The sequence below is a fragment of the Zophobas morio genome, unplaced genomic scaffold (assembly GCF_036711695.1).
Source record: "Zophobas morio isolate AGI-343-1 ecotype UQ-CSIRO unplaced genomic scaffold, CSIRO_AGI_Zmor_V1 ptg000021l, whole genome shotgun sequence".
In the NCBI taxonomy this organism is placed as follows: Eukaryota; Metazoa; Arthropoda; class Insecta; order Coleoptera; family Tenebrionidae; genus Zophobas; species Zophobas morio.
This window is the reverse complement of record NW_026972126.1, coordinates 5,646,636-5,666,815: the sequence shown is the minus strand read 5'-3', so window position 1 is coordinate 5,666,815 and position 20,180 is coordinate 5,646,636. Positions and strand designations below refer to the sequence as shown.

The 20,180-nt window shown below is 35.7% G+C and overlaps 4 protein-coding genes across 4 annotated transcripts in view; 2 read left to right on the top strand and 2 right to left on the bottom strand.

Annotated features, from left to right (window-relative positions):
- LOC135133054 (mucin-2-like) overlaps positions 1-5,653 on the top strand; it is a 39,468-nt gene extending 33,815 nt beyond the window's left edge. Inside the window, exon 7 of the mRNA XM_064061305.1 lies at positions 54-5,653. Coding sequence (XP_063917375.1) covers positions 54-5,422 — 5,369 coding nt within the window. The 3' untranslated portion in view covers positions 5,423-5,653. The remainder of the gene's footprint in view (positions 1-53) is intronic.
- The window catches only part of LOC135133055 (adenylosuccinate lyase), a 41,355-nt gene continuing 26,799 nt past the window's right edge, over positions 5,625-20,180 (bottom strand). The window contains exons 3-4 of the mRNA XM_064061306.1: positions 12,080-12,375; positions 5,625-6,675 (exon numbers count right to left, since the gene is read on the bottom strand). Of these exons, the coding sequence (XP_063917376.1) occupies positions 5,664-6,675; positions 12,080-12,375 (1,308 nt within the window). The 3' untranslated portion in view covers positions 5,625-5,663. The remainder of the gene's footprint in view (positions 6,676-12,079; positions 12,376-20,180) is intronic.
- LOC135133056 (protein snakeskin) lies at positions 12,511-14,702 on the top strand. The gene is made up of 4 exons (XM_064061307.1): positions 12,511-12,657; positions 13,376-13,572; positions 13,631-13,760; positions 13,818-14,702. The coding sequence occupies exons 1-4, from the start codon at positions 12,607-12,609 to the stop codon at positions 13,914-13,916; spliced, it is 477 nt and encodes a 158-aa protein (XP_063917377.1). The 5' UTR covers positions 12,511-12,606; the 3' UTR covers positions 13,917-14,702.
- LOC135132876 (uncharacterized) lies at positions 18,030-20,152 on the bottom strand. Its single transcript, XM_064061091.1, has 6 exons — positions 19,818-20,152; positions 19,261-19,769; positions 19,115-19,214; positions 18,964-19,071; positions 18,249-18,404; positions 18,030-18,199 (listed from the first exon to the last, which is right to left on the bottom strand). The coding sequence occupies exons 1-6, from the start codon at positions 20,064-20,066 to the stop codon at positions 18,143-18,145; spliced, it is 1,179 nt and encodes a 392-aa protein (XP_063917161.1). The 5' UTR covers positions 20,067-20,152; the 3' UTR covers positions 18,030-18,142.

Sequence of the window (20,180 nt, the reverse complement as noted above, 5' to 3'; positions counted from 1 at the left end):
TTTTAAGTTTACTAATAAAAGTCGCATGTCTATTAACTTAATCAAATTTACAGGAAGTGGTCAACTGTCACTTAATGCTGCACAATCTTTACAAAATGCTGGCTTGCTTAAAGGTGGCTACGTCGCAGGTGCTGGCCTGCAAGGTTCCGGATTAGGATTGCAATATTCCACCGGGAACGTAGGTGGCAACATTGGACTTAAAACAACCCAAACTGATGGATTGGGACTAGGATATGTACATGGGCAAGATAGTTCCTCAAGTTATCAAGGTGCTGAATTTGGCGTTAAACTACAACAAGCAGGTGGCTTAGGAGCTATTAAATCACAAGCCGGAGATACTCTACTAGCATACCAAGGTGATGGTTATGATCAGCATCTGGCCTCAGGAAATGCTGCTTCAAATCTACAAATAAACAATATTCAGCACGGTACTAATTTGAACTATCAAACAGATTCATTACTGACAGGTACTGGAAGTATTGATGCTGCTGCTATAGGCAACAGTCAAGGGAACGCAGGCTATGTTGGTAGTTCATTTGTAACTGGTAGTGACGCAGTCGGTGTAGTAAAAACTCAAGCGAATGCAGGCTATTTAGGAGGTTCACTATTGACGGGTACTGGAAGTAGTGATGCCGTTGGTGTAGTAAAAACACAAGCGAACGCGGGATATTTGGGTGGTTCATTATTGGTAGGCAGTGGAAATATTGGTACTGCCGGTGTAGTAAAAACCCAAGCGAATACGGGCTATGTGAGTAATGGCGGTGCTCACTTAGTGAATGGACTTGCTGAAAATTTGAATTACGGACAACAGTTACAAATTGTAGCCGACAATGCGCAAGAAGCTTATGATGATGTACAACCATCTTTTGAATATCACGGGAACATTGGCTCGAATTACGGAAGTGGTACCAGGGGTAAGATTAACATCGTCAAAGGCGGATACTCTGCAGTTGGAGTCGCCACCAATGGTATACAAGCTACTAACTATGGTGAAAACACTAATATTATAACACACGTTACTCAGTCGCCTGTATCCGTGGCTACTGTTTCCTCGGTACCGATTGTGACTGCAGTACCTGTTCCTGCCATTAAAGCTGCTTCCGGATTCCAGAGTTATAATGGAGGTGTTGTTGCGAATGTACCTGAATTGCAATATAAAGTACATGGGAATTTAGCCGCTTCTCGAGGCAATACTGGTTTTACAAATATCTCAAACAGTTTTATTAATGTAGTATCTTCTACGCCATCGACAATTTTAGCAAAAGATGGTTACCACTATTCTAAACCAACAGTAGCATTTATCGAAGAACCACTTAGATCAACTATATCAACTGGTACCCTGGTACAACAAAACGTAGCCAGTGTACAACCTATTGTAACAACATACCAAAAACCATTTGTTGTCTCAACAACGCAAACACCGTTAGTTGCTGAAAAAGTTAACCTTCAACCAGTTGTAACGACATACCAAAAACCAGTTTCAACATCATTTGTGCAGCATGTCCAACCCGTAGTAACATTTGGAAAAACGGTTGTTTCAACTCCATCTCCGATTATTCAAGAAAATATTAATGTCCAACCAATTGTAACCACGTATCAAAAGCCCGCCGTCGTTTCAACAGTACAAACACCTTTAGTTGAGCAAATTCATATTCAACAACCGGTAGTATCTACTTATAATGTACAGAAACAAGACGCCAGTTTCGTTGGTTATGATTACCCCAAACCGGTTGTAAAGTTTGAGGAAACTCCCGTACAGACGACAGGTGGCAGTTTTAGTTATCAAAATGTTGATTTACTTCAAAAAACTAGAGGTTACACATACAATAAACCATCTGTTGCTTTTGAAGAAGTTCCCCTAAAAACTGTGAATCAGGCGGCTGTGGTGTCTACTGTAACACATTCTGCGTCATCGACTCCTAAACCATTAACCGTAGTGGAACAAGTACAACCAGTTGTTCAGGTACAACCGACGATTCAAACTGTTCAGCCAATTATTCAACAGCAACCAGTTATTTCCGTTTCTAAGCAAGAAATTGTTCAACCTCAACTTGAAATTACATCCTACAATGTACCTTCTTCGACTGTGAAACCTGTTGTTTTTCAACAATCGCCACAAGTTTATGTGTCATCAACACCAGCTACAGTCCAACCAGTAGTCCAACAACAAGGCGCAGTATCGTTTACAAACTTCCAAAAGCATTACACCGTTGAACCTCAACTCCAAGTAACTTCGTACAATGTGCCATCGTCCACTGTTAAACCTGTGGTTGTTCAGCAAACTCCACAAGTCTATGTGTCATCAACACCAGCCACAGTTCAACAAAACGCTGTATCATTTACAAATTTCCAAAACCATGAGATTAATCAAGCTCAAATTGATTTTGGTACTTACAATGTACCATCATCGACAATCAGACCTATTGTTACTCCGGTGGTTCAACAGAAAATTGCACAACCGGCTATTGTATCAAGTTTCAGTATTTCAAGCAACAATGAGGGATATAGATACGAAAAGCCTAGTGTTACCTTTGAAGAAAAACCGTCAGTTGTTACCTACCAACAGCCAATAGTTCAAAAAACTGTTATTACGAGTCAACCTGCTATTTCGACTTACAACTACCAAACGCCTGTAAAAGTGAAGCCAGCTGTTAATACTTATACTTACAAGAATGTTTTACAGTCTACGGTTAACCAAGGGTACGTTTATGACAAACCAGCTGTTGCTTTTGAAGAAGTACCTGCATCTGTTACAAGATTCAACTATGAACAAAAGCCGGTGGTTTCTAGTTATAATTACGTAGCTCCATCAACAGTTAAACCGGCTGTATATCTTCAAAAAGAGGCCCCAGTTGTAACAAGCTATACTTACACGGCTCCATCTACAGTAAAACCTGCTGTTTTTGTTCAACAACCAGTTGTTCAAAAAGTAGCCCCTGTTGCAACAAGCTATACTTACACGGCTCCATCTACAGTAAAACCTGCTGTTATTGTTCAAGAACCAGCTGTATCTACTTACATTGACTCATCTACACCAAAATCTGCAGTTTTCCTTCAAAGACAACCAGTTGTATCTACTTACATTGAATCGTCTACGCCAAAATCTGCAGTTTTCCTTCAGAAGCAACCAGCTGTAGTTAGCAGCTACTCATACACTGCTCCTTCCACAATTAAACCTGCTCTTATAGGTGAATCCGTAATTTCGTATACCCCTAAACCGGTAGTTACAAAGAAACAGCCAGCTATCGTTTCTAGTTACAGCTTCAGCGCACAACCTGCAAAAACTGTAGAATTTGCTGGATATGATTATCCTAAACCTGCCGTATCTTTCGTTGAAGCCCCAACACCTGTGGTAGCAACATACGAAAATCGTGAACCAGTTGAAGAAGTACCATTTGTTGCTAAGAAAGCGTACGTCACAGGTGGTCAGGCAGGAAGTTATCAGTACACTCAGCAATTCAATGCTGTTAACCTTGAGCAGAAACCTGTAGTGGTTGAAAGTTATCAGGCTCCCATTCAGCCAGTCGTTTCCACAACACCAGTCTATGAATACAGAGTACCAGAAGTGACAAACAAAGTCGTAATTTCCACAACGCCGAGGTACGAATATCAACAAGAACAATACGAAGTACCACAAGTGGCAAATAAAGTTTTGGTTTCCACAACGCCGAGGTACGAATATCAACAACAACAACAATATAGAGTACCACAAGTGACAAACAAAGTTGTGGTTTCCACAACGCCGAGGTACGAATACGAACAACAACAATACAGCGTTGACTCTGGATATGTCTACGATAAACCTGCAGTTCAGTTTGAAGAGAGGCCTTTGGTAGTTCAAAACTACCAAGCACCTGTAGTTTCAAAAACAGCTAATTCTGGCTCTTATTATATTGAAAACAGACCACAGATCTTCCAGAAAGTGGTAACCTCAACAGCACGACCTATCGTCGATTATACTTACGTACAGTCGACTCCAAAACCTACTTTTAGTTCAACCATAAACTCGATCATAACTAAACAACCGTTTACGTTCTATGATAGTCGAATTGGCTCGACTGTTAGACCTGTCACATATTCTACTTCTTTGCCGGTCGTTGAAACAGTAACGACCAGTCGACCCATTTCTAAGTTTTCTTTCAGTTCCTTCGATGATCAATACCAAGTCTCGAAAACTGTAGATGATTACGTTGCACCGGTTCAAGTTACAGCTCCACGAGTACGAGTGAACGCTATTCCTTCAGTAGTAACGACAAGTCGCCCGATTGCCAAGTACTCATTCAGTTCATTAGATACCGAGTATCAACAAAACGATAACTTCGGGCAGGTTGTTGAAAATTACGTCGCACCAATCGAGGTATCCACACCGTCACGTGATTACTTACCAGTTGAGGTTAGCACGAGTGTCCCTACTGAATCCTACTTAGCACCTATAAGTGTTACCACAAGTGCTCCGGAAATTATAACCCCTGCACGTGAATATCTACCAGTAAGAACAAGAGTTAAAGTTACTACGAGCGCTCCAGAAATTATAGCGCCATCTCGTGAATATTTACCTGTCAGAACGAGGGTGCGAGTAACCACGCCTGTGAGTACCGATTTATCGTCAGACGATGACTTAAAGCTTGTCTTGAATAGAAAACCAGTTAAGATAGTAAAAGTTGCCAGACCAAAAACGATCGTTAAAGTTAACGACTTCCATCCATTACTTTCAGCAAAATTAGGTGCGCAGTGTACTTGCGTGTCCAACTCGGTTAAACTTAGAAAGAAGCCAATCCGAATTGTAGTCGACGATGACGACGATGATGATGGTTACGTGGTGGATGATAGTAACGAGGGTGTTATCGTTGAAAATTATCAATACGAACCACAAAAAATTGTTGAAATTACACCTACCCCTGAAGTGTACATCAAGAGTACTACCAATGAAATCATTGAGCCGTCTTCAACTCCAGCTTACTCTGTTAGGAGGCGAGTTCGTGTACGTCCGGTAACATCTACGGTATCACCTGTTACACAAGCGGCTGAGCTGTTTGTGAATAATGTTGTGACCCCTATAGCCGATTTATCAGAAGGAGTTGTTGTCAATGCAGTTACGGACGATTTGGCGTTAGCGAAAGAAATTCCTGACAATAAGGTATCTCTACAAAGCGGTAAATTTGACCGTTATGGCCCCGGTGGGTTGAGGAGCAGAAACGAAAAATTGCAAGGAACGATCGATTGTCAAAGAGCTGGTCTCTTCAGACATCCAACGCAGTGTAACAAATTCTACGCCTGCAGGTGGGATTGCACCAAGAATAGGTACACCCTACATGTTTTCAATTGCCCGGTACACCTCACCTTTGATAACAACCTTGGCGCTTGCAACTGGCCAAGTCAAGGACCAGCCTGTTTGGAAAATACTCTTCTCCCTAGTGATTAGGTTTGCATAGACCTTAGTTTTATTTATTTGTGCATTTTGTCATCATTTAATTATTTATTGCATCAACCCATTTTGAAAATTTATACAAACTCAGCTTTTGGGCCTGGAAATCTGACTTATCATTGTGAAAAGTAATGGCTTGTGGTTGTTTTTATAATCTCATACAAATGTATACATAAGGTTTTTATATAAAATAAAGACGTAAAATAAAAGCGTTTTATTCTGTAACAAGTGATAAATTTTATATGTTCAATGTAACAGAACTGGGTTTTTTCAAGTACTCCTTATATTTTTCGAGAACTGGTTTCACCTCATCATTTAAGAACTCGGTAACTTGTTCTGGGGCACATCCTATATACGTCGATGGATTTAGAAGCTCATTTAATTCGCCCACGATGGGTGCAAAATATGCATCAGCTCTCACTCTTTCCAAGAAATCGTTATCCTTTCCGTGCTCCTTTACCTGAGCTCCGGCTTCGTGTGATAGTACTCTGATCCTTTCATGACAGATCTGCCTATCCCCTCCCTTTTTAACCATCGCCATGATAATGTTCTCAGCAGACATGAAAGGCAACTCCTGTCCAATTCGACGTTCGATAACCTTTGGATAAACCACCAGACCCTGTGTAACGTTCTCAAGTACCATCAAAGCAGCGTCAGCAGTCAAAAATGCCTCCGACAAAGTCAGTCTCTTATTGGCCGAATCGTCCAATGTCCGTTCGAACCATTGGACTGAGTGTGTATTGGCCGCATTCGAAAACAACGCTAATAGGTGGCGCGCTAGCGCGCAGCAACGTTCCGACCTCATGGGGTTTCTTTTGTACGGCATGGCGCTACTACCGATTTGTGTTTTTTCGAATGGTTCCTCGACCTCTTTCATGTTGGCTAGTAATCTCAAATCGCTGCACATCTTGTGCATTGTAGCACCTAAAGAGGACAAGGCACTGACTACCTCCAAGTCCACTTTTCGGGTGTAGGTTTGTCCAGTAACGGGATAGACTTTGGTGAATCCTGATAGTTCAGCAATGCGTTGGTCCAGTTTTTGGACCTTGGTGCGATCTCCATCGAATAGCTGGAGGAAGGAGGCTTGTGTTCCGGTGGTACCTTTGGCACCGCGGAATCTGAGATCGTCTTTGGCTCGTCGCAAGGCCTTTTCGTCCATGAGTAGGTCGAAAAGCCAGAGTGTGGCACGCTTGCCTACGGTGGTTAGTTGTGCGGGTTGGAGATGGGTGAAGCCCAGAGTGGGCAAGGATCTGAAACACAGTGTTATTTGAGACAGTTCATGGATTCATAAAAGTGATGAGTGAAGAAATTAAGTAGCGAAAAGTGAGAAATACGGAAAATATATCATTCAAAGAAAATTTTGCTTTTAGTTATCTCAAATGTAGGTACAGATCCAAGTGGGTTAGTTTATCTACAATTTTTAAATAAAACTAACGAGTCATGATCAACATTAAAAAAAATGTTGTGTTAGGAACGCGTCATTTTGTTTGCAATTTTGATCATGACAGCTTAGCACTAAAGAGGCTATATCAGAGTAGTGAAGATCGAACCGACCGGTAATTGCACACCGAGGAGGATGGGGGAGGTTAGAAATGTCAGAGCATGCTATAGTTTTAGAATTTGAACGCCATTTCATACTATTATTAATCTCATCACTGAAGATAATTTTAGTACATGTAATAATAGAAGTTTTATTTGTATTTTCGGTTAGTGTTGGGTTCTGTGATGATAAGGAACAACAATAAACTCGGTAAATACCGTGAAAGTTATTCAAATATTAAAATTTATCAATTTCTATTTGTACGGTAACCTGTAAGTGTAAAAAATGTTTGTTGGGGTCAACCTGACATCACGAGGTTATGTGAACATAATCTAGGCAGAAACGTGGTACTAATGTTCCGAATTTTTTTTTTTAATCATAACCCACACCCTTCCTTCTTTGTTTAGGTCTATAAATACTTGAAATATTATCTTTACTACGAAGCAATGAAAAGTGTTATCTATACGATTTCAGAGAATTGTTACACAAATATAAAAATGCGTGGGTTAAAAACTGTTTATTATCCCAGGCTTCAATTTCATAATTCTACATATTAACACTATTTGTTTAACATCAGTCAATGTAATTTTTGATATATACAGACTCAAGTAAAATTTCAGATTAATAATACTGTGACGTATGATGTGTACTAAAAATAACTGATACAATTCGATTTAATATAGGAAAAAGAAACTTATAACGGTACTGTATCTCATATTTGTCCGGTGAATTTAACTGATAAAATTACTTTATCATAAGGTAAAGAACCCCGTATCTGTCAGACGTATGCGTCGCAATTGTAGTAGATTTCGTGATCTTAGTAATCGCCACAATCGCTGATTATCGTGTTGAATATATGCGCAAAGTGATACGTAATCCACATAGGCATAATAAGTAATTACGCATTTTGATAAAAAAAAAACCCTGATAGCCTGATACTACCTATATAAGGAGTTATCATTTAGATTTGACTATGTGTTTTATTTGAAAAGTTGCTCAATTCTGGAAATTGAAATCTATTACTGAAATGTGCGTCACTTGTTATAAGCATGTTTAGCTCATGTAGAATAATAGATGATTATTAGTTTTATGATTAATCGGAAAAACATTTTGTTTCGGGAGTATTGTTGGTTGCACCCGTTGCAGATGCGTTACATTGTTGCTGCAACAGCAAAAAAGTTTGTTTGTACACATTGTCTTCACGTACTGCGTTATCAATGAGACTCAATTGTAACTACTGCGCAACCTACTTGTCAGTATGTGCTTATAATATGTAGATGTGTAGCTATTTCCCCTCAGGTTAGGTGTGGTAATATGTTTAACAATAATTTTTCTTTAACTTCACACTTATTTTGTTAAAAATCTTATTAAAAAGTGTCCGCTATTTTTGCATTTACATTTATCATTTATTGACATTTATCAATGTGGTTTAATCACCGATATACTAAACCCTTTCTAATGACTCGATTATAAATTATGCTCACCCGACACAAAATTTGTATTAAAACAAAAATTAAAAAAATATTAATAAACTTGCAGACAAAATTTAGTAACAAAATGGATTCGCAACAATGACCTACTCTTGATTTTTCAAAATTTTGACACTACATTATACTTAAATATCAAAATAAAATAATACAAATGACAAATATGATGCGAATGTGAAAATTCACTTGACACTATGGTGTTAACCACAATAAATTATGACTAAACATTTTGCCGCAAATAACTTTTCTTTGTCGCTTAGTTTTGTTTGCGACTTTACTAAAGAATTAGAAAATATACAGTCGCGGCCAGAAAATTTTCCTGTAATTTGAAAATTTTGGTAGACTATGCTTTAATGTCACTTTGACATTTGAAATTTGAAAGATTTGTCGCGTTGCATCCAGTGTTAGCATACTCGCAGTGTCAAAAATGACAAAACTAAAAAAAAGGTTACAATTCTTCAAGGTGTTACACACTGTGATAGTGGAATCACGCTGACGTCCAAAATTTTCTGGTCACGACTGTATATCTATTGCAAAAAAATTTGGAAAAACAAAAATACTTTAGTCTGTGTTCCAATAATTATGATCTGCCTATTTGATATTACCGCAGTTATAAACATGTTTCTAATTTTTGCAATATTGTAAATGACACAACTTTTGTCGCAAATCCATCTTAAAGAAAAATGAAAAATGCCATTGAGCAGTGTAAGCGTAATATAAATTTAGAACTATCTTTATCTTTTATCAATTACACTGTTCTATAACACAAAAAAAAACAATTACATGAACTTTCCGTTTCATTTATTAATTAGGGAAGTATTATTTATGGTTAACTGAGTGATAACTGACTAATTAAATTTTATGTCCTTGCTAAGATGATAATGATAGTGTACTGTTTCACGTAAATACGTTATTTTTATTATTTCGTCATTATAATATTTTGAGAAAACTATATGTGTTAGAAACAATCTAAAAACAAATTCGAAAAGAGCAAAAAAAATTATTAACAGCGTCTATTTTCATTTTTAATGATTACAACAGCCAATCAGATTTACGAATTTAACTCGTTACTATAGAAATCTGCAATTGAACACCCTTTAAATTTAACAAGTTTTTATAGAACTTTGTATTTAAAATACGAATGCATAAATATATAAAAAAAATGGTCTAAAGACTACTGCATGCCTATTATTTTTTTTTTCTCATTACATTTTTGTAGCGGGGCAATTTAAAAAAAAATTGCGATGATGTCGTCAACATTTTTGCAAGGACACGTATATCAGTTGGGATAGATGTAGTGTAATACTAAAAATAAAAGTACTGTATTCCCAAATTTTTGGGAAAATGAATTGGGTTGTCTTGAATATTGAAATAACGAAACAGTTTACTCAGGTATGCCGCGTGTATTAGCAGAGGCGACTCAAAATCATTTATGTATAAGCATTCTTAATTTAAGACAACAAGCGGTAACACTTTTTTATTGCTTCAACTTCCGCTTATTATACAAAACATTGGATTTCATTTCATTTTAATTTTTGATGGTGAAATTCACAATTGGTTGATTATAACTTGTTTATACCACATTCACGGAACCTAGTCAGCGCAACAAAACAAATGCACGTCTGTAATGTTTATAAAGTAAATGTAAATAAGCGTGCTACGCCTATGTTTCAAACAAGTTTTTACTTTACTACAAAATTTTGTGTCTATCAAATTGGGTTGGTGCAATGTAATACCAATAACAGTGTTGTATCTCCAAATTTTAGGGAAAATGGAGTGAACTATTCCTGATTTAATCAATAAAATAAATGGACTCATTCATTGATTTTTTTGAGTGACCTGTTAAGCAAATCTAAAAAATATGAATGGAATGATAAATCACAAGTACAGACTCATCATATTTTTGCAAATACATTTTGATTAAAAATTTTTCATGTTTATCATAACTTTAAAACATTTGCAAGATTTTAAAGCATTCGGTTTTGCAAATCCAAAATTAAATTGCAAAATGTTTTATAATTTTGATTTTTTTTTACAAAAATCTGGACGTTTCTGGTAAAAACTCTACACGGAGTCATAAACTACATGTGTAGAACTATATTATTTTATACAATTCAAAACCCATTTACTATGTACAATTTTTAAATGACGTCATCACATTTTTGGTGGGGGTGATTAGACAAATTTTGGTTAGTGTTTTACCATCTATATGATATTCCTAATATAAATACAAAATTTAACAACAATCGGCCCAGTACTTTCGGAGATTATCTGTCAAATAAAAATCCGGGGCGGCAGACAGACGGACAGACAGACAGACGGACAGACAGACGGACGGACAGACAGACAGACTAAGAGACGAAAACGGAAGATTTATTTCTTAGTACTCTAGGAGTCATGAAAGGTTGAGGAAACGTAAAAGTAGACAGACGGCCGACGTACTCGATTACAATACTTCATCCACTTACCTTTGGGAAGTAAAAAGGACACTAGAGGTCCTCAAGATTTCAAATTACTTCAAAAATAAAATCCCAAGACCTTCGAGAGTCTTAAAAAAACATTAACTCCCCTCAGATTTTTTCACAGATTCTATGCAAAACAGACAATAAGGATACCTAAGGTTTTTTAAATTCATTTAGATTTTTATTTCAAATAGAACACCATTTTTAAATTTCATTGACTCGACTATAGCCCATACTGGTAACATCCTGTTTTTGGTAAATAAAACTATAGCTCGTCATTTTATTTTAACCAAAATTTCACATTTAATTTTATTGATTAAAGAAATGGCCTTATTTCCTTATGGCATATTCTAGTAAGTGGTAACAGTTTTTGATTTAATACCTTTAAGCAAAATAAAAAGCAGTCTTTATTAAAAAAGTACCTAAAAATGGGCTAACGACAGAAAATCAGTTCGTAGAAATATATATCGCCCTTCCAGCTGCAGAAACACGCTTTTGTTTTGTTACATCTCAATTTATTCGACATAGTTATCTAAGAGATCAAAAATATCTTTGTATAACCTACGCATATATTTTCCTTTCATCAGGAACTTGAGATAGTGAATATATCCCAAATATGCTTGTACCATAAAATAAATAAAATTTATTGAAGTTCCATAATAGGGGTCATTTCGACGTAGATCCAATTTCATGTTTTTTCTACATTTCGCAGCTTGTTAAATACGAAAATGTTGAGTTTCCGCATCCATCTGTCTCTCGTTCGTCTATTGGCGATTTTATTAGACAGATAAAATCACCCAAATTACTGTGAAGTTTTAGATATATTTTAAGCTTATCGTTTAAATGGTAAATCATTAAGACACATTTTTATATTCATCTGTAGTAAAAAATATGATGACTCTAACACGTTTGCAGAGCTACTTGTGCTTTAGGGGCGAAAACAATTTTTATGATTTTAAAGACTTATTATCATCATCATTATTAATATTATTATTAATGATATTATGGCAAGTGTGTTTGCAACTAAACCTCAGTAGCTGTGTTATTCTACCAAAAAGTAAGTAAATAAATAAATAAATAAATAAATAAATAAATAAATAAATAAATACATACAACAAAAGTCAATAAAAAAATTAACTCAACAACTTTTAGTTCTTTAACTTACTTGTAGCGGTCAGCGAAGTGCGCCAAATTGTCAATAACAACGGCCACTCTGGGCAACAATAAATTTAGCCCATCCCTAATGACAATCAAGTCAGTGTTATCACCGACAAAACAGGATGTAGCGCCCAAGTGGATGATCGGCGCAGCTTTTGGACACTGCTTTGCGAAGACGTGAACATGGGCCATAACATCATGCCGAGTAATTTTTTCTTCAGCCGCACACTCCTCAAAATTAATGTCGTTGACATTGTTCTGCATTTCTGCAATTTGGTCCTGAGTGATGTCCAACCCCAATTCCTGTAACAATAATCACTTTTATTTTTGATCGATTTCGAATGAATCATCGTTATTTTGACACCGATAGTCGGAATTTTTGAATCATCTACCCTTACATCACTGTAAAAACAAGAGTTATCTTATCAGTGATATAGTTATCTCTTTACCTCATTTCGATCGAGACAGGTGTAGAATCAGTAAGGTGGTCGAGCTTGTGTGTTATTTTGGTGGAAAACGTAAAGAAAAGTTAAAATGACGAGTATAGAGACCGTGGGTGCTTTAATTTTGAAGATTCTTAAGTTGGTGAGTACGTTTGTTCGACGTAGAGCTCATGATAGTTATTTAAATGTGCGTGTCAATCTTATCTATGGTATCGCGCACTTAGTCTTTGTGTGAAAACAGGGCGTGTTTGGATTCCAACACGAGACTACATTTTCATCCGAAGGAATTTTTCAAATTTTTGTCCAAAATGGGACGGTGACGAACCGGAAGCTAAGAGTTCCAAGTTCACGGATGAGTCATGTGTTCGTGTTGTTATTAAACGTATGCCTGTAATATAGAAGAGGCAAGGAACGTAATTAGGGTATGACAATAGACCTTGCTTCGCCCAAAACATATTTGTTCGTGCGATATAGCCAAATTAATTTAAACCGCGTTGAGATTAGTCATTCGATAGAAGCCAATTTTTATTTGAGCTAGAGCAATTAAACAAAAGCTTATCATATTTGTAAACTTTATCCAATTGAAGATAACACGCCTTAATTGTGAAACAGCATGTTACTATTAGCTGTAATTATTAATTGACTCCAATTGACTTGGACCTGGTCCAGTCATCTTACTTTATACACTCATTCATTCATAAAACCACCATTTCAAATTACCCTACCTAAATTAGTAAAGTATCCTTGCATTGTTACTACATTTATTATTTGAACTGTAAATATTTTAAGACTTGCCACACCGTTTTGTTTAAATAGTTTATTTACGCATGTTTTTCAACCGAAACTGTGCTACTTTTCAGGTACTCAATTTGATCATCCTGATTTTGTATAGAACCGGATACGGCGGTGGATTTTTGGGAGTCGGCGGAACATGGAATTTAAACGAAGAGAAGAATCCAGATGCTGAAATTGTCGCGTCTGGAGTCTTCGTAGGATACTTTATCTATACTTGCGTCTCCATCATAAGTTTATGCTTTGCGACAGCCGATCACAAAAAGTTTGTTTTCAAAAAAAAGAAAAAACTAAATTCTTGATACTGAACTTTCAATTTTCAGCACCTTCACTGACATTTTAATGAATATTATTGGCGTGTTCTTGTGGGTGGCAGTAGGGGCTACAGCTCTTCACTACTGGAGTGGTTACCTCGTGGAACACAAATATCTAACATCTGCTTCAGAACGAGAGGTATTAATAATTAACCCGTTAATAAACTAGATCGTTTTTAACAACAATACATTCTAGGTCGGTCTTGCGATGGGTTCTTTGTGTATACTAAGTGGAGCAGCTTACCTTGTTGACACAGTCTTGGCCATAATTTTCGTTATCAAAGCCAAAATGTAATTTTTTATATCCAATTTTGTATTTATCTTAGCGACGAGTAAATTTTTTTTATAAAAGCTACGCTATTCGGATACATTTTAATTTTTTGTTTAATATCATCATTCATCACCATGATTCAAAACTTTGTGAATAGCTATGCAGTTTCTAACCATGATAGCGTAACGTTATAAGAAATAACTCTCTCATTAGCTTCCAATGAAATTCGAACTTCTTTTTTGTCGTGTTTTTGATAATTTAGTGGTGAATTATAAGAAGTTTGAATTTCTGTCGAATCATATGTAACTTACAGCATCCATGTGACAAATCTTGGAAAAATTTTGAAGTATTATTAAGTATCTTAGATTTGGTTAAGAAATAAAAAATTACAAAAAATGATCTTGGTTCCATGATGGTGAAAAAGTATACGGTCTTTTAATATGTAGCTGATATAAAAAATAGTTTATTACGAGTATTAATTAGAGTGAAGTATCTTCTAAAAATATAGCTAAGTTAGTTTTATTTCCGAATTTTGGGGCATTAATATAGAATCTGTACCTCATGTATGGCCAGATCACTTTTTGTCATGCCTTAGTGGTAATTTTAATGAAATTTTTGTATTGATTTGTATTCTTCATTATATTTATTCATCGACAGTGTGCTATCATTATCCAAAACGTTCCACTTCGCATGGAATTTTCATATCAGACTTTGCATTTACGCAGGAAATAAATATTTTAATGCGTACATAGTTTACCTTATGTTTGTTATTTGTTGTGAATAGCGTTAATAAAGTTAGTGAATTTTGTATTAAGTATACAATGACGTTAATCCCGTCCCTTAATTACATTTTGTAAGGATTTTTTTTACACACATCAGCTAGGTACTTTAATTATAAGAACTTATACAAAGGTACCATAAATTGTATCAAAAACTAGACGCTCTTTTAATACCAAGTTTTGAGTTATCAAAGAGTCCAGGAACATGTATTTAAATGTCTTTCGATTCTGAACATAACTGAATGCTTTTTGCATAACATATTTTATAAAACACAGTTCTGATTAAATTTGGAATTATTTTTAATTTGAATGTTCAGATATGCGCTAGCCTTTACGCAACAATAGGATGTTCTGTGACGGAATGATTTTCACTTTTATATTGTATACGAAAAATACGAAAAATAACTCAAAATGGACAATAAGATTGACATAAAGTGTTTCTAAAAATATTTGGAAACATAATTAAATACTTTGATTGCACACTCAGGGGGATATAAATGCCCCTATCATAAATGTTTCAAAGCACCGCATCGCAGGTCACTTCATTCCATGTGGGCCGGATTGTACTCAAGTACTTTTATTGGGATTAAATTCAATAGTAGGCAGGTGAAGGTTGACCAGGGACTAATGACACTAATCTGTTTTCAAATATCTTTAGAAATACTGTACCACTAAGGCTTTCAGAACCATTTATGCATTTCTGTTAATTCAAACAATCTACCCAAGGATAAGCATACGTCCACTTTCGTATATTTTGGCCCGGTTTATACAAGCCCAATTAAATATTTGATTGCGATTAAATTTAAAACACAGGGATAAAATACCACGTGACCGACTCTACCTCAATTAGACGTCCCTAAACGACTCGTTAAATGCGTGATTACCATAATCTCAGTTAAAATATTGTTAAACTGGTCCTTTAAACCTTTTAATAATAATTTATTTGTTGTAATATTGTTTTGGAGATAATTGTATTCATCCTGATGTAAATATTTTAGTATTTTAATTTAGATTTAGAAATATTAGACGTCCTTTGTGAAGTCTTTAATTTTTGAAGAAATATATGTTACCATATCCACATTTTTTAATAACACTTTTGCATATTTTTCTACTAAAAAAACTAAAACGTAACTATATGTTCTTTTTTGTGATGTTATCAACTTTTTACTCAATTTGAATACAGTGTAATAATAACAATAAGTTAGAAGTAATAGCAAAACTGAATCCAACAAACTGAGATAAAACGTTTTCTATTTAATCAATAAAATTTATTGCTTCATATAGTACCAACGTAGCATTAATTTTTTGAGGGTAAGTAGTTGTACAAAATTTTGAGGTGACGTAACCAACTTTTATGAGTTCTGACTAACGATTTACCATGCTCAGAATATCTTGGGCAGCTTTTTCGCAAAGATCTATAGAATCCATTGTTTGTTCAGTAATGATTTTTTTAAAGTAGCTTTTAAAAACCAAAATAATAAAGGTGAGTTCGATCATTAACATGCACCAAAAAATGTTCACCAGCACAGAATATGCGTTTAAAATTATAGGTGTTGGAGTTTAATTGCAGTGCGCAGCTATTAATGGAATAAATTTAATAAATATTAATTTATTTTACTCCGTAGAAGAAATTTAATCAATATCAAAACTGTTTTACTCCGTAGAAGAAATTTAATCAATATCAAAACTGTTCATTTATCACACTTTTTCTTTTCCACATTAAATGAAAACAGACAGTGTTTCATTTGATGTGGATAAGAAAAAGTGTGGTCAACTAATAATTTTGGTATTGATTAAATTTAATAAACTGCGCGCCTAAGGTTAAAGATATCGTTGAAAGACATGTTTATTTTTTTTTTTTATAAGTTCCGAAATCATTGAGTAGGGTTAATTTCAATTAATTTATATATCCCCAATTTTTGACGCGCAGTTTAAACGAAAAATTCGTCGTCTTAAATGAATAAAAACAAAGTACATAGTTGCTTTTAGGTCTTCAGATTTTTTAAATTCCATTATCTGGCTACAATCGGATACGAAAATGTTATCCAGAAAAAAAAACTGAATTATTATAAATGATACGTTTTTATGTATTACTGGATCGGAATATCAAAATAGAAAGTTTTAGAATTAAACTTTTATTAAGATTTTAAACGAATTACAACAACATGTCTACCTATAGTGTTTATTTAAGTAGTTATTTGTCAAAAAACGACGTAGGGTGAGTTTAAAAATCCAAGTCTGAAATCGTTGGTTCCTGTCGAAGGTGCCTTGAGTATTGTAACGCTCTTAAAACCAAGATTGGAAAATAGGGTGTGGCCCGTCGGGTCCCTGGCCCTTTTATGCCCAGTTGCGGAGACGACGGAGTCCAAACAAAGATGTAAGTGAGCGCCCCGGATTTATCACAGTGCCCAACCTCTCGAACCAAAGACCTAGGTTAAATCTGAACCTAGGGGGTTGGGATATCAGAGCTAAATAACATTAATCTATCAACTAGTCAAAATTTCAAGTTCACAAAATCTGTCGTACTTCGTACAATTGTCGTGGTTCACAAGTTAGTGCGGGTCGTACGCAACCAAATGTACGCAAGAAATTCGGGAAACCACGCTATTATTTTAACAAAGATACCTAAATAGATATATATAATACTACTAAAGGTCGACGTCGACGGATGACGATAAGAAGATGAGGCCTCCATGGGAAGCTTCACCCCAGATCCAAGCGACTAATTTTAAGACTTACGATACGGAGCGAGCCTCTGGTGAGATGTACTGAACCCAGGGCTACTCACGGGGTTGGAGATTTGAAGTCGTTGGTTGGGGACCTTCCTCAAGACGATGTGTCAGCCATACACAAACACCCCCTTGAGACATTCCAAAAAAAGAGACAAACTTCCAACGGTTGGTTAAAGCTAGTTCGCTACAATCGCAAATTAAAAAGGGCAACACCTGAGGGGTAGCTGGTCCCGTGTGATTCGTTAAATGAAAAGGGTAGTTCGTGAAGGGCAACTAACTCCGTTGGGAGGGGGATGATCAGAGGGGAAAAGACCAAGATAAACAATCCAAAAAATCATGAAAACTAAATTGAAAAATTATCCACAAGACCAAACTATGACAAGAGTAAAAACGGGACTATTGTGCGTATACTATGTAGTGTCAAGGAAAACCTCAAAAGATAGAAATTTCTTTTACAGCAAGATGTAGTTGGCGTGGAAATCGCCCCAAATGATTTCCACTGTCGTCAGACGACGTTTTCGTATCGCCAAGTGGTTTAGGCAAAGCCAGGGGTCTGGACGAGTCAGAGCCCTAACGCCAAAAGCGAGAAAATACCAAGTGCCAAAGCCGGGGTTATCAGAGAAGGAATAATTCACTTAGAAGATGACAATGCAATAAGGAATCAGAATAAATTCAGATATCCAAATGTGTCTGGAATTAATAAATTAACTGTAGATACCAAAGGGCTGTTGCAGTATTTTTACGTGTGTTGTAAACTATATGTGATGTTTGCGGCAGAATATACTGCTTTTAGGACCTACAATCCACAATTTAGCTAAAATTGAGAAGCTAATATTTAGTTATACCTGTAACCCCAACTCATAATTAACAGAAATGTTTTCGCTAAATTTGACTTTATAGACTTTGGACGTGTTAGTGAGAAAAATCAGGTAGATTCGTTTATTGGTTTGGTTCCAGTTATACCATTCGACTTCACTTGCTGCATCAGAAAGTTCCTGCCACTGTAAATTTGAAGTGGGTTAAGGGGAGTCTCTACGTTTGACGCATGGGATTTTGAACACATTTTCAAAATGCAGTATCTCCACTGTTAACTGAGAACAGTTTTTTTAATTACTTTATTTATTTAGCATTTGTGTAAAATTTTTCATCACGCATCTTTAAAAGTCAGTATCTCAATTGTTTATGGAAATTTCGGAATGCGGTTTTCAGCACTGTTTTCAGTTTACAAAACTCTATAATCATTTATACTATGTCATCATGGAAAGCATTGTCGATTTATTTTTCTTGGATAACTTTGGGTTTCGTGAAACGAAAATGGTGAAAACAACATTCAGAAATTTCTATAAATTAAAATATTGTTTTTTAAATATACTTCACCCAGGTGCTAAAAAAAACATGATGCACTAATTGAAAAAAACTGTTCTTGCGTTATATAGAGAACGTTGTGAACAGGTTATATTTAAAATTTCATAGCAATAAATTTGTTAATAATAGAGATATTACATTTTGAAAATCGATTGAAAATCCCATGCGTCAAGGGACTTTCTTTATGTAATTCACCATATCCTCGATTTCTTGGCCAATGACCACAAAACCGACCACTATGGTACAGGATACAGCTACGAAAGTCGCAATTCGAAAATACTGACCAGCTAAGGAACCTTCAAACTATAATCTTCATTAGAAATTCTAACCTGTGCATATGTAGTACCGCAAAACTAAAGACGAAAATACTGGCCGTTACAACAGTACCGAGGACTTCGTATGGTAGGACGTATACATCTAGAAGTCGCATAATTCTCACTACATACCTATAACATCTTTTGTTTTCAGAGTTAAACTTTACTAGCATCTTACTTGCAGAAGTCAATATGACGTGTCACGCAGAACAAGAGTCTTTGATTGATGAGTCGTTGGTACGTGACGCTACTAAGTCTTACATTGTCAACTTTATCATAATTCGTGTTAATATTTTGCAAACAGTGTTTTAACATAAGTTTTTGTAAAGTGATGTGCCCGTAAAAATAAAAACTTGCAAATCCTGGAATACTTACGCCCGTGTACGCTAGGACAAACAATGCCGATTTGATAGTAAACGTAAAAAAAGTTTTCCATTGTGGAAAATATTGTTCCGCAATTTCGAAAAAGAAGAAAAATTCCTTCGGGGTTTGCACCACGCACGCAAGGCAGGTTAGCAAAGCTACAGCTACAGACACGACGATGTACAGTGTGATGAAAAACCAAGTTCGCTTTAGGGTTTTTTTAATCTCTTCAGTTGCTTCATCAATTTGCCAAAGTAGAATCGAATGAAGATTCCTTGCAACAATACTGGTCGTGTATGACTGGCACCAGGTACAGAGTAATTGCTAAAAAAACAGTGTCAGTATGTTACAGTTTTAAAATTTGTATTTTACATATAGCATGAAGAAGAAGATCGGTCCGTACCGGATGAAATAGTTTAATTCAAATTTTTGTAGAAACAAGTAACTCTGAAACAGAATCAGAGGCGGCACACCTATTTTTGTAAACCAAATACAAAATCTGACCATTTTTAATTCGAAAATGTCTACAGTGAAAAAACGACATACACTTATGTAGTGTTGGGCTAAAAATATTGTGAATGAAGTAGAAAAGTGAGACGAAATGAAAACGTTACCTTCCATTGCGAGCAGATGATATTGTATGAAAAGTCAGGAACTCCGTTCGGTCGATTTTGACGAGGATATGTACACAAAATATGAATGTTAACTATGTTGACATTAGCCACTTTACAATCG